General features: G+C 36.7%; 3 protein-coding genes across 7 annotated transcripts in view; 2 read left to right on the top strand and 1 right to left on the bottom strand.

Annotated features, from left to right (window-relative positions):
- LOC134212079 (calaxin) overlaps nucleotides 1-12482 on the top strand; it is a 64534-nt gene that overhangs the window by 35456 nt on the left and 16596 nt on the right. The window lies entirely within an intron of this gene.
- LOC134212057 (uncharacterized) lies at nucleotides 2372-4659 on the top strand. 2 transcript variants are annotated; one of them, XM_062689564.1, is made up of 3 exons: nucleotides 2372-2550; nucleotides 2612-3298; nucleotides 3454-4659. In XM_062689564.1, the coding sequence occupies exons 1-3, from the start codon at nucleotides 2376-2378 to the stop codon at nucleotides 4644-4646; spliced, it is 2055 nt and encodes a 684-aa protein (XP_062545548.1). In that variant the 5' UTR covers nucleotides 2372-2375; the 3' UTR covers nucleotides 4647-4659. The 2 variants fall into 2 exon arrangements, with proteins under 2 accessions (XP_062545548.1, XP_062545556.1); XM_062689572.1 differs by having other exon boundaries at nucleotides 2612-3579.
- Nucleotides 4720-8233, bottom strand: LOC134212069 (uncharacterized). The gene is made up of 6 exons (XM_062689584.1): nucleotides 7768-8233; nucleotides 7352-7705; nucleotides 6967-7175; nucleotides 6560-6847; nucleotides 5753-6266; nucleotides 4720-5211 (listed from the first exon to the last, which is right to left on the bottom strand). The coding sequence occupies exons 1-6, from the start codon at nucleotides 7781-7783 to the stop codon at nucleotides 5111-5113; spliced, it is 1482 nt and encodes a 493-aa protein (XP_062545568.1). The 5' UTR covers nucleotides 7784-8233; the 3' UTR covers nucleotides 4720-5110.

Below are 12482 nucleotides of genomic sequence, written 5' to 3'. Positions count from 1 at the left end.
CTAACAATCCAATGAGCATTAGGAAGTAATATAAACAATATTTTCATCAAGTATCTATGTGTGGTGTAGTTGGTAAAATATGGTGAAATTTAACATATAAGATGCTTCATTATTCAACTGATATATAAGTCAACCAGCACAGATTCAAATTGTTCGGGGGAATTCGTTTCGAACACAGATAGAAAAAGTTGTTGAAATTTACACGAAAGTAATGCACATTAGGGCAGTTCAAATTTCAAAAATGATCGAAAATTCCAACGCCCATATGTCTATTAGCATCATTTTAATAATATAGGAGTCCTGGCAAAATTTCAGGCATTTCGGTGGCCATTTAGGGGTGGCGCGAAGTCAATTTTTGTTTATATGGAAATTTATATGAGAAAAACTTAAAATTTATTCAAGTCTCCATACAACTGTCAAATTGTGATGAATTCAAATAAACATCCCCAACCTCCCTTTTTAGAATCTATACAAATGAGACTTCCGGATAACACATTAGTTATGAGTGGATTGAACGGTTCTATTGACAGTATGAATATGAGATAAATGACTAAAATGGTGTAATTAGCCTCAATGTAGCAGTGGAAATATAAATTAAATTAATGAGTTCCCCACTGATTGAGCTGAAATAGATTCCATAAATGGAGGTTGGGGATATTTATTTGAATTCATCACGATTTAAGAGTTGTAGAGGGATTTGAATAAATTTTTAATTTATCCCATACAAATTTCCATATAAACATAAATTGACTTCGCGCCACCCCTAAATGGCCACCGAAGTTATTATTTACGCACTGATTACTTTTCATTATTTTTTTTGTGAATGTTAATCTGAAACATGAATTTTCTGGCAGGCCGTTGCAGATTATTTTAATAACATTTTTATAATTGAGTTTAAAATCTTAATATCGTTATACCGCTCATTCTATTTTCTGCAGATTTTGAATTACTACTAACATTACACCCTGAAATTGAGGTATTATACTCTCGCCATGTTTTTATGTGAAATGGGATCTAACTAACTAACAATTTGATTGCCGTAATTAAGCATCTTTAAGCGGCGCGTTCTATTAAACCATTTTTCTTACCTGATTTCACCAGAAAATCGAACGCGCACAAAAATTGATACATGCGAACGAATTCTGGGGCATCCAGTTTTCCTATTATTTTGCATTTTACATTCGTGTCCATTTGTTGTTTTATCCGTTCTTTTGATTCCCTTTTTGTTACCAAAACAATAACAAACCTGGGTCCGCGAAAGGAAAGCTCCCTTTTTTGACAGCGGTTTTATGTGAGTTTTATCATCAGCCTGGGACATGCATTGAAGATGTTCTTAAGAGTGGGCCACTTGTTCATAAGTTACACTGCTAGCGGTCATCAAGAAGTTCTCTCGTTCTTAGTTTTATTGCTACTTTTGAAAATTTGCTCTTTAAAACTGCTAATAGAGTGTAATAAAGTTTGAAATGTTACTTGGGATGCAACGAGCCAAACATAAAACTATGCTTTACTAAGAAATCCACGTGGCATTCAATATTTCAGAAAATACGGGAATTGTTCTTTGGAAATTTGAGGAATTGCTTGTAGAATTCCGATAGAAATTCTACTACTAGAATTCTTTTGGTTTTTCTGCCGATATTAATTCAGAATTTTATTTGACTTTATTTTTTTCAAATTTCCAGAGAAATTCTTTGGATAATATTTCAACTTCTAGCAGTCTAGTGAATTCTCTCCCTGAAAATGAAATTTCCAAGAGCAGCTCCGGAATTCCATCAGATTTTTATTAAGAAATTTTTGGAAGCCTGAGTGTGAGTGGTATGGTACTTCCGGAGTAATCCCTGGAAGAAGTTCTGGATTAATTGCGGGAAAAATTTCCAGAGGAATTCCTGGAGAAAATTCTGGAATAACCCAACTAACATTTTTGGTCGAATAAGCTAGTGTTACTAGCTCATGCATCATATAGAAGCTGTATTAAAGCAACAAACGCTTAATAAGTCATAAGTTACATAAAAATAGCTGAAAAATGTTCTAACAACTAATTAGAAGCCATTATACAGCATCGTTTTTTAATTGAATAAAAAAGCGCGAAAGCTGTTATGCAGCTTTTTAAAAACTATTATTAGGTTATCACGCTAAGCTATTTTCTAAATCGTTTTAACGTTGTGTAAACTTGCTTTAGAGCTACAGAGAGCAACTAATATTAACGTGAGCTGTGTAAAACCTACATAAACACTTTTTTTACATACACACAGCTTTTATAGACACACGTTAAATGAAGTTGAATAACCATCATCAAGGTTGAAATGAACAGCTTCGCCAAAACCTATCACGCAGTCTGTCAATATAGTTTGTAAATCGGAGTTTAGTTTCGATCTAAGATGTTTAAAAAAGAACTTAAAAAGTTCAAAAAAAGTGGAACGTTTTATCGAAGAGTGAAGAAAAATAAAGAAAGATATGAAACGTATTTACGGAACCTGTATTCCGATTCTGACCGTGGTTCTAATCGAGCAGGCGATTGCACACAACTTCTTCAGCAGAGCTGCAGCATTTCAGGTTTGTCTATAATTTAAGAAATGTAAATACCAATCATGTGAAAAAAATTCCAATGCTTCAGGACTCGTTAATCGATGTGAAATGTCGCTTTGTCAGATCAATCCTTCAAACAGCGTTAAAACCACTGATAATGCTGAACACACTCACTGCCCCAGCTCTTATTCAACGCCAGAAACAGATGACTTTGAAAACTGCACCATAATCAAGGAATACAGCCGGAACAGTTCTAACGTAGCCTTGCAACAATGGGCAATTAAGCACAACATAAACCATCAGGCGGTGAAGGAACTTTTAACAATCATCAAACATGAATATAGTGATACAGGCCTCCCTACGGACCCAAGAACTTTGTTGCATACTCCAAAAACGACAGCGGTTGTTAATATTCCAGGTGGGCAGTATTGGCATCAAGGGCTGGAAACTTGCCTACGCAACGCTTTCAAGGATTTGGACCAAAATATTGTCATTCAACTCAACGTAAACGTCGACGGATTGCCTATTCACAAGAGTTCTAAGCATCAGTTATGGCCTATATTATGCAATATACATCAAATGCCTCATATAAAGCCTATGGCTGTAGGCATATTTCTTGGCAAGTCAAAACCTCTCTCAGTGTCGGATTATCTCAAACCATTCATTGACGAGTTGATCCCGATGATGGCTAGCGGACTTACTGTTAATGAGAAAATTATTGAAATCAAAATCCGATGCTTTATTTGCGACTCCCCTGCTAGAGCATTTCTAAAAGGTAAATTTTTTGTTCTTTACTTCAAATTACACAGCCAACTTCTTCTACGTTATACCTAGTTAGATAAAATCGATTCTATTGCAAGTTTCAAATATTCATCTTTAAAAAAAACTCATTGAGATAATATACAGTACTTTGCATTATTAAACTCTTAGGTGTCATCAATTTTAACGGTAAGGATGGATGTCTGAAATGTACTACCAGTGGAGAATATTCTACAATATCTAGGACGGTCGTATTCCCCAACATAAGATGCCCACTTCGGACCGATGAAAAGTTCCGACGTAAAGAATACGGCAAGCATCATCGAGAAGATTCGCCCATCATTCGCATTCCTGGAATTGATATGGTTCAAGACTTCGTTATAGCAGATTCACTACACTTGCTGGAGCTAGGAGTTATGAAGCGGTGTTTAATTGGCTGGAGGGATGGAAGTCTCGGATACAGTGGTAAATTGAGTGGTAACCAAATAGAAATGCTTTCGAAAGACATTCAAAACGTCAAACTACCCTCAGAGATACATCGAGTAATGCGAGGATTAGACTGTTTGGCACATTGGAAAGGAGTAGAGTGGCATAATTTACTTAACTACGTTGGTATTGTTGTTTTTAAAGATTTGTTACCTGAAAAAATTTACACCCATTTTTTGCTGCTGTTCATTGCTGTGACAATTTGTTCTTGCGATGTTTACTCAAAGCATAGACAAACTGCTCAACTAATGTTTGAAAAATATATCGAAGAATATAAAGATATCTACGGCTCGGAATACATTACCAGCAATATTCATAATTTGCAGCATGTGGTGAACGATGTGAATAGATTTGGCTGTTTACAGTCGATTTCTTCATACCCATTCGAAAATTGCCTTTTTCAAATTAAAAACTTATTACGACAAGGAAACAACAATCTGCAACAAGTTGCTAACCGGATACAAGAAAAAAATGTGGCACAACAATTACCAGTTCAACAGAATAAAGAAGAAAAAAAGTACCCATGTGTGATGAAAGTTAGGAGCACAGTTCAGTGCAAAATTGACGCACATTTCACTCTGAGTAACGTTTTTCATGATTCGTGGTTCCTTTCGAATGATAATGAAATTGTTCGTGTGGTTAATGTAGAATATACCAAGAATGGGTCGATAGTTATTCATGGGAAGTCGGTTAAATACAAGAAAGATTTTTTCGTCATTCCAGTGCGTTCATCGTTATTCTATATTTATCTGGGAAATATAAATTGTATGAATAACCTTAAGACCTACCAAATGCAAAACATTTTCTGCAAGTTAGTTGCTATACGATATTATGATCAAGTAGTTTTCATTCCCTTGCAACATACGCTGAGACAATAAAGTGAGAAAAAATTATATTGTTAACTGAATTATCAGAAATCAATAAAAACCCTGGCACTTTTTCTTCCTGAAGCAGAAAAAATACGCAGACTACATTGGGCTGGTCTAATGTTTGGTTGATTTTTTAATAATTAATTTTAAATCTATACTCATTTTTTTAAACCTATTTTTACCGATTATTCGAAAATAATAACGTGCCAAAATGTTTAGTTTATTTTTGATCATTTTATTATATACATCAAGTACATAAAAAACAAATTAGAATACATTGCAGCGAATGTTCAATATCAGACAATAACAAAATCCTGTGCAACAATAGTTATTTCGATTAAAATCTAGCATTTCAACTAAAACTGATAGTAATTTTAGTTCATTATTAATATTGTCATCCTTTCGATATGATTAGTGACATTTTATAAAAGTAATTGGAAAATTAAAAACATTCTTCATGAAAACTCCTGCGTTTAATCACTGTCTGAACTTTCATCTGCCTCTGAAGCAGATCCAGATACATTACCATCCGTCGTGAGTTTCACTTTATGCATCATGCGTAAATTGAATTCGTCTGTAAAATAAATGTTTAATTAGTTTAATTTATGGTCCCCAAATTTACTACGCAAGTGTTTTTTTTGCAATGCAAAGAACATCAACTTTTTTTTACACATTTATTAAGGGACAGATCAGTGGTATTTGTACCATAGTAAAAGGCGACAAAAAATAATTCCAAGGATATCTTTGATGAAGACAATAAAAGGTATGGCACTCATTTCAAGAATACTGTACCATGGTACAAGTACCACCACTGTGTCCTCCATATTATACTTTTTATAAGGCACATATAAGTGATTATTTATGAACTCTCATATGGGGGACAAATTGGTGGTACTTGCACCATGGTACAGTATTCTTGAAATGTGTGCCATACCTTTTATTGTCTTCATCAAAGATAGCCTTGGAATTATTTTTTGTCGCTTTGGACCATGGCACAAATACCATGAATCTATCTTTAGTATTACATAATTTGTAGGGGACACTGTAACAAAACATGAATCAGTTTGATTGTTCTTTTCAAATTTTACTCAAGATTATTTCTTCTTTTTACCTACCAAAATCATTCGATATTACAGCAGTTTCGTTCCGCTCGAAAATTGGAAGAACGTCAGTTTTCTTCGCACCGTTTTCAATAGGCTCCCTATTGGTCTGACCGGCATGTATTGGAAGTGCTGAACTCGCATCGATGGATGTTGAATGGTACAGAGCATCATTGGAATCAGGATTTGAATGAATCACATTTTTACGACACCGGCGCTTGATAGCAGATTGTCGCATCAGCTTAGCTTCACTTCGTTTTTTCGAATTTCTCGTGATTGATTTGAAAAATTCGTTCATAGCCTTTTGTGAGAAATGCTCATTCACGCTCTTGACGATAGAAAAGAAAACATCCAGCGTATTTTTGAAGTTTTGAATCGCTATCTTAGGGACATCAGTTCGACTTAGTCCGGTCCATGAGCATTTAGTCATGAACTTCCTGTCGAAAAATCGATCCACCAACTCATAGCATATGTTTTGGCCATTGTATTGGTCACCCGTAGATCCAATCAGTTGTTTCATGTGTCGCATCTAAAATTAAAAAAGAAAGTTGATTTATGAATTATTTATCGTTACATAGTAATACGCATTAAACACACATCGCTGTAGATAAAGCGTTACGCACAATTACATACAATCAAACAACATTGTGAGGAACTTAATCATTTATATATATGTTTATTCTGTGTCTCGTATGAGATGAGGCGTTTAAAATTGTCGATACCTACCATACACGGTCGTCTCACGTGAGACGTGCCGAAATCGATAATTCTCGAGCCATACGAGATGCAGAATAAGCACAATAATGTTTGAATAAAACATACCAATTTCTTAGCGTATTCAGCGTTTTTCAGATTGAGATCCAGCGTTTGAAGTTCTTCTATGGTTGAGACCGGGTGAAACATAAACTTTATATCATGCTTGCTTCCTTCCTCAGTGACAGTAGATTCTCGAATAAGTTCCAATTTAGCTTCGAAATCACTTTTCATGGCTGCCATCGTCTTCGCCATCAGCTTCTCGACATGTTCCTTGACGCTGGTTATGATTTCTGTCTTGGCACTCTCAATGCTGTATATTATTTCCTCCTTCATAGCGACGGTGTTAAGTGTTGTCTAAATTCAGGGCCATAGAGTGAATGAAAATATAAATAAAATAAGAATTTTTCAACTGAAGAGTCAAAAATAATAAGTAAATCATAAATACAAAAAGAAGAACAAATCTCAAGATTTACCTCATCCAAATTGATCACGCTAGTTACGACATTTGATACATTATCGATGTTATTGGCAGTTCCCAAATCATGTCCTGGCCATGGGATAGTAATAGCCGGTGCAGATGTTGGTGGCTGCATAACTCCAGAGGACGATGTTAGTTGTCCTTCGACAAGAATTACCTCAGGAACGATCGGACTACGCATTTGGTTGCAACCGCCGGGTACCGCTAGAAATAGAGTTTAATAAAAAAAATAGAATATTAGATTTTTATTTCGTTCAAAAGTTTCATTTCCACTTCACAATAACTATTTATGTCAGATCAATGGTTTGGAGTTTTGTATCAGGAATGCAGAAAACTAGCAGCTTTAGCTATAGTTTCTAAAATATTTTAATTCAACCTACCTTCTTTCGCGAAATGCATGTTGAAATCCATACCGGTCAAGCTTTCGATTTTAGGCGCTTTCTTCCGAATTTTCTGAACAGGAGGCTCTCCAATATCAGAATCGGTATTAACACCTGATAATTCAATCAGCTCCTGTTCCGCCTCGCTAAACGTGGGGATGAAATGTCTTTTGACTTTGCATAGCATTTTGTTCCAAGAAATACTTGGCTGAGAACCGACATTCTTCCTGAGTTCGTCTGCATTTTTGGGTGGCCAGTGTAGATATTTTCCGCTTACCCACAGGCTTGGAACTGTCGTCAGCACAGGCCGTCCTGCCTCGTACGTTTGTACAACGCTGAAATGATAGTGAGGGACTGTAAACATTGTAAAAATTAGTTTTATTGAAAAAAATATGTATTCTACTTAGTATATTTACCAGTAGTTTGATTCATTATTTCAGCTATTTTATTACTCCACTTGAATTTTACGATAAAAAAAACTCCAAAGAACGCGAGCGACAGAATGCAGAATTACTTTTTCAGTGCTGCGGTTATGCAGCCTGAGAGTAAGTGGTGCCAGTTTTTGATAAGTTTCCAATATTTTCCTTTTAATTTTTTTTTCATTTTTCCGTTAAATCGTAAAACAAATTTCCAATACTTTTGCAAATATGAATTCATATTTTTCATGATTTTTTTTATGATAAACAAATTGTTTTGCAAAACTCTCCGTTCTTCTTCAATCCATTTATATTTGTTTGCTTGAGCTCTCTAATCTTTTTTCAATGATAAAATCCAGCTGCTTTTGGCATCACTGATCTCGTTGCTATCAGAATGTGAAGTGTCCCGAATGTTTAAAGCTTATTCAGCTAAAGGTTACTAACATAAACATTTATACAGCATCGAAATCTGTTCGAAGCATCAATCGATATATCTATCTTTTATTGTTATATCTTAATATCTTTTATTGTTGATTTAAATAACATCCATCGTGGCTCCGAGGGAAAAATCAACGTCACACCAGAAGTCTTCGCAGGAATCATTAGTTCAAATCCAGGTATGAGTGAATAAAATTGATCAAAGGTTTAAGTAAAGATATGGTACCTAATTCTAAATACTCAAAAATATTAAAAAATAATACCATTCCCGGACAGTAGGAGTGAATGGTTGAAAATTATTTTATATATTTTTTTAGCTTTGTAAGCTTAGCTATAAGCATTAAATAAATCCCTATAAAACCAATTTCTATTAATAGATTATATATGAGTTATGACATCCAACTGCATAAAAGCTTTTCAAATGCTGTATTAACGCTGTATAATCTTGTTAACCGCGATACAAGGAAGCAAATAAGCTGAGACAGCGTAATATAAGCAGTTTTCGAACCAGTGTTGAGTAGGTGATATTTTGTGGTGATATAAAGGCAACATAAGTTGTATTGCTACACTTATATTATTTCTGTCATTTGGTTGAAAATGTTTATGCTTAGGTAAAATCTATATGACAATTATTCAGCGAATCTTTGGAAAACGGCTGTAAGATATGTGAATATGGATTGTACAAGCGATGTTGGACTTAAACCTTTTATAGTTGCTGTATAGCAGTTTCAATATAAATGTAAACAAGTTGTTTAAGAGTACCAAATAAATGCTGGTTAAGTTCGCCAGATTTGTAGGTGTAATGTTTGTTTAGAAGCTTCAATGAATTGTACAGGCCCTTTATACAATTTCAAGTTGAATAAAAGTAGCTTTAAGAACGATTACATTCACCTCAAATGTTAGTTGGGAAGTTGTGGAGGAACTAACGGAGCAATTTCCAGCGGAATTCCTAGCTGAACTTCCAGAGGAGCTCCTGGAGGTTCCTCCGGAGAAATTCCCGGGTGAACCTCCGGAGAAAAACCTGGAGGAACATCCGGAGAAAGTCTTGGAGAAACCGCCGAAGGAATTCCTGGAAAAAAATTGGAGAAAATTGCCGGAGGAACCACCGGAGGAATGTCTGGAAAAATACCGGAAGAATTCCTTGAGGAAACTCCGAAGGAATTCCTGGAGGAACTTACAAAGAACTCCTGAAGGAATTCCTGGAGAAACTTCGGAAGCCTCCTTTCAAGAGGCTCGGAAGCCTCCTTTCAAGAGGCTCGGAAGCCTCCTTTCAAGAGGCTCGGAAGCCTCCTTTCAAGAGGCTCGGAAGCCTCCTTTCAAGAGGCTCAGAGCCTCCTTTCAAGAGGCTCAGAAGCCTCCTTTCAAGAGGCTCAGGCCTCCTTTCAAGAGGCTCAGGAAGCCTCCTTTCAAGAGCCTCGGAAGCCTCCTTTCAAGAGGCTCAGGCCTCCTTTCAAGAGGCTCAGGCCTCCTTTCAAGAGGCTCAGAAGCCTCCTTTCAAGAGGCTCAGGAAGCCTCCTTCAAGAGGCTCAGAAGCCTCCTTTCAATAGGCTCGGACGCCTCCTTTCAAGAGGCTCAGACGCCTCCTTTCAAGAGCCTCAGAAGCCTCCTTTCAAGAGGCTCGGAAGCCTCCTTTCAAGAGGCTCGGAAGCCTCCTTTCAAGAGGCTCGGAAGCCTCCTTTCAAGAGGCTCGGAAGCCTCCTTTCAAGAGGCTCGGAAGCCTCCTTTCAAGAGAAGGCTCGGAAGCCTCCTTTTAAGAGGCTCGGAATGTCAATTTGTCAAGTGTCAATTTACAATTTTAAGTCAAAACATGTCGTGCGACACCTCAAACTTCATGATTTCACAAAGCAATGATGGGAATGATATTGTTGGGGTTCCTGGCCCACTCGGATCCATTCCGACCATAATCCGGAGCAGGGTTGTTAATCGTTAATTTATCGTTATCGCCGATAAAGTTGATTGTGATCAACGTTATCGGTTGCTACGATAACGATGAATCAACTGAATTATTATCGTAGTTCGATAATTTAACGTAAGTTAACTCGATAAATTTGCGATAATGTGGTTACTAGATTACGCGAATATGGTTGGTGAAAAATTTTGACAGAAGTCGAGAAAGGAACAAATTGTTTGCAGCTGATTGATCAGAGTTAATTTTGATTGAAGCGGGGCACTCTAAAATTATTGCTTAATGCATGCTGCTCTACGAAACGATGAGAAATGAGGTGCTCTGTTGGTGGTTAACGTTTTTTTTAGATGTCATCGACAATATATTGGGATCCAAGTACTTGAAATTAATTTGATGCAGCGATCTGTAGTGCTGCATTCCAGGCAGCACCAGTACCAAGTGAATATTATCTCAACAGATTGGTGGACTAACCTCGTCACCTATGATTTGGTTAGACTAAGGAGTTTAGTCTAAACTGTGAGTCATAAAACTTTCATATAACTGGGTGCTCCGGATCTTCAAAACAGAAATTTTGTTTATATTGCTAGATTAAACATAAGTATAGGTAGACATTAAAAATGCTCTCAGATTCTCTACTATGCAGAACTGCAACTCTGTAAGAACTTTAATGATTGAACGAAATAATGTGTTGGTCAATTCGGTGACCTCCTTGAATCCCAATTTAATTCCAGGATTTGAAGGTGTTCTCGAATATTGTACGGCGATGCAATATTTTTTTAAATAGATATTGCGAATCCAGCTTGTGAATATTTGCACTTCAAACTGTAGTACATGTTACAGTAAAAGTGTTATCGTTATCGAAGTTGGCGTTAAATTAACGATGATAATTTTATCGATTAACAACCCTGATCCGGAGGACCTACGGAACGGCCATTTTCTAAATTGATTCGAAATAGGTCGTGCGACACCTTAATCTTCCTGATTTTACAAAGCAATGATGGGAATGATATTTTTAGTATGCCTGGCCCACTCGGAATGATACAAGAGCGTAGCCAGAGGGGACAGGTTGGGGCAAAACAACACAAAAAATTTCGGGCTCAAGAATTCTCCTTGAAATCCTTCTAGAAGCTACCCTCAACTTACCCTCAACTAGCTAGTTCTCAACTTATAAATTCCTCCGGAAAGTTATCCACAAATTCCTCTCCAATTTTTCCTTCTAGACATTTCTTTGGCTATTCTTCCAGGAAAATCTTCAGCATTTCCTTTAGGAATACATTCGAGAGTTACTTTAAGAACACAAACGGAATTTTCTGCCAAAATTCCGCTAGAAATTTCTTCAGAAAATTATGACGGAAATCCTCCGATTTCGCTCCATGATTTCACTTGTAAATCTGTACGAAATTCCTTCGGAAATTCTTATAGGAACTTCTCCGGGCATTCCTCCAGGAACTCTTCCTTTAACCCCTCCAAGATAACTTTCAGGAGATTTTCCGGGAATACCTCCATAATTTTAATAGCGAAATACCCTAGGATTTCATTCTGGAATTCTTTCCCATTATTATTTCAGAATATCCTTTAAGAATTCATCTAAAAAATTGTTTGGAAATTTGTCCAGGAATTCGTCTATGTATTTCCTCGGAAATTCTTCCAGGTATTTTTCCGGGAATTGCTTCAGGTACTTCTCCAGGAATTTCTTCAGCAATTTCTTCCGAAATTTTTCCGCGGAATTGTCCTAGAATGCTTTCCAGACTTCACTAGAAATTTACTCCAGATTTTCATTAGGATATTAATTTGAGAGCTCCTCCAAGATATCTTTTTTTTATCTATTGCTTTTTTTTGACAGGCTCAGGCGTGTATAACACTTAACGGAGCCGAGACTTTATGATATTTACAATCGATATCATCTTATTATCAACAGTTAGTAAAGGGAAAGGGTATAGACCAAGATACTCATGGGGACTCAAGGTTAGATTGCGTAATTTCAGGACGGACTAGGTTGGGATTTAGGTTTGAGGTATTACAGCTGCTCATCCGGGTATTTGACGTCATTAACGGTATAGCGTAGCGTCGGGCTCGAGTTGTGGTTCGTCAGGGAGCATCTTCCGGATGGCAATTTGCAGCATTTCATCTGGGAATTTCTGCATTAACTCCTCCTGGCATTTTTCTGGGAATTCCTCTGATATTTATTCAGAAATTCCTTCATGAACTTCTCCAAGAATTAGTTCGGGACTTCCTTGTGAGAATTCTTCCGGAAGTGCTTGTGGGAGTTCCTCCGAGAGCTCCTCCGGGAGTTTTTCCAAGAGTTCCACCGGGAATCCCTCCAAGAACTTCACAGGGAATTCCTGGAGGATATATGGCAGGAATATCACGT

Source organism: Armigeres subalbatus, chromosome 1 (genome assembly GCF_024139115.2).
Source record: "Armigeres subalbatus isolate Guangzhou_Male chromosome 1, GZ_Asu_2, whole genome shotgun sequence".
NCBI classification, from domain to species: domain Eukaryota; kingdom Metazoa; phylum Arthropoda; class Insecta; order Diptera; family Culicidae; genus Armigeres; species Armigeres subalbatus.
Note: the sequence above shows the minus strand (reverse complement) of the source record. Positions and strands in the feature narration are given on the sequence as shown.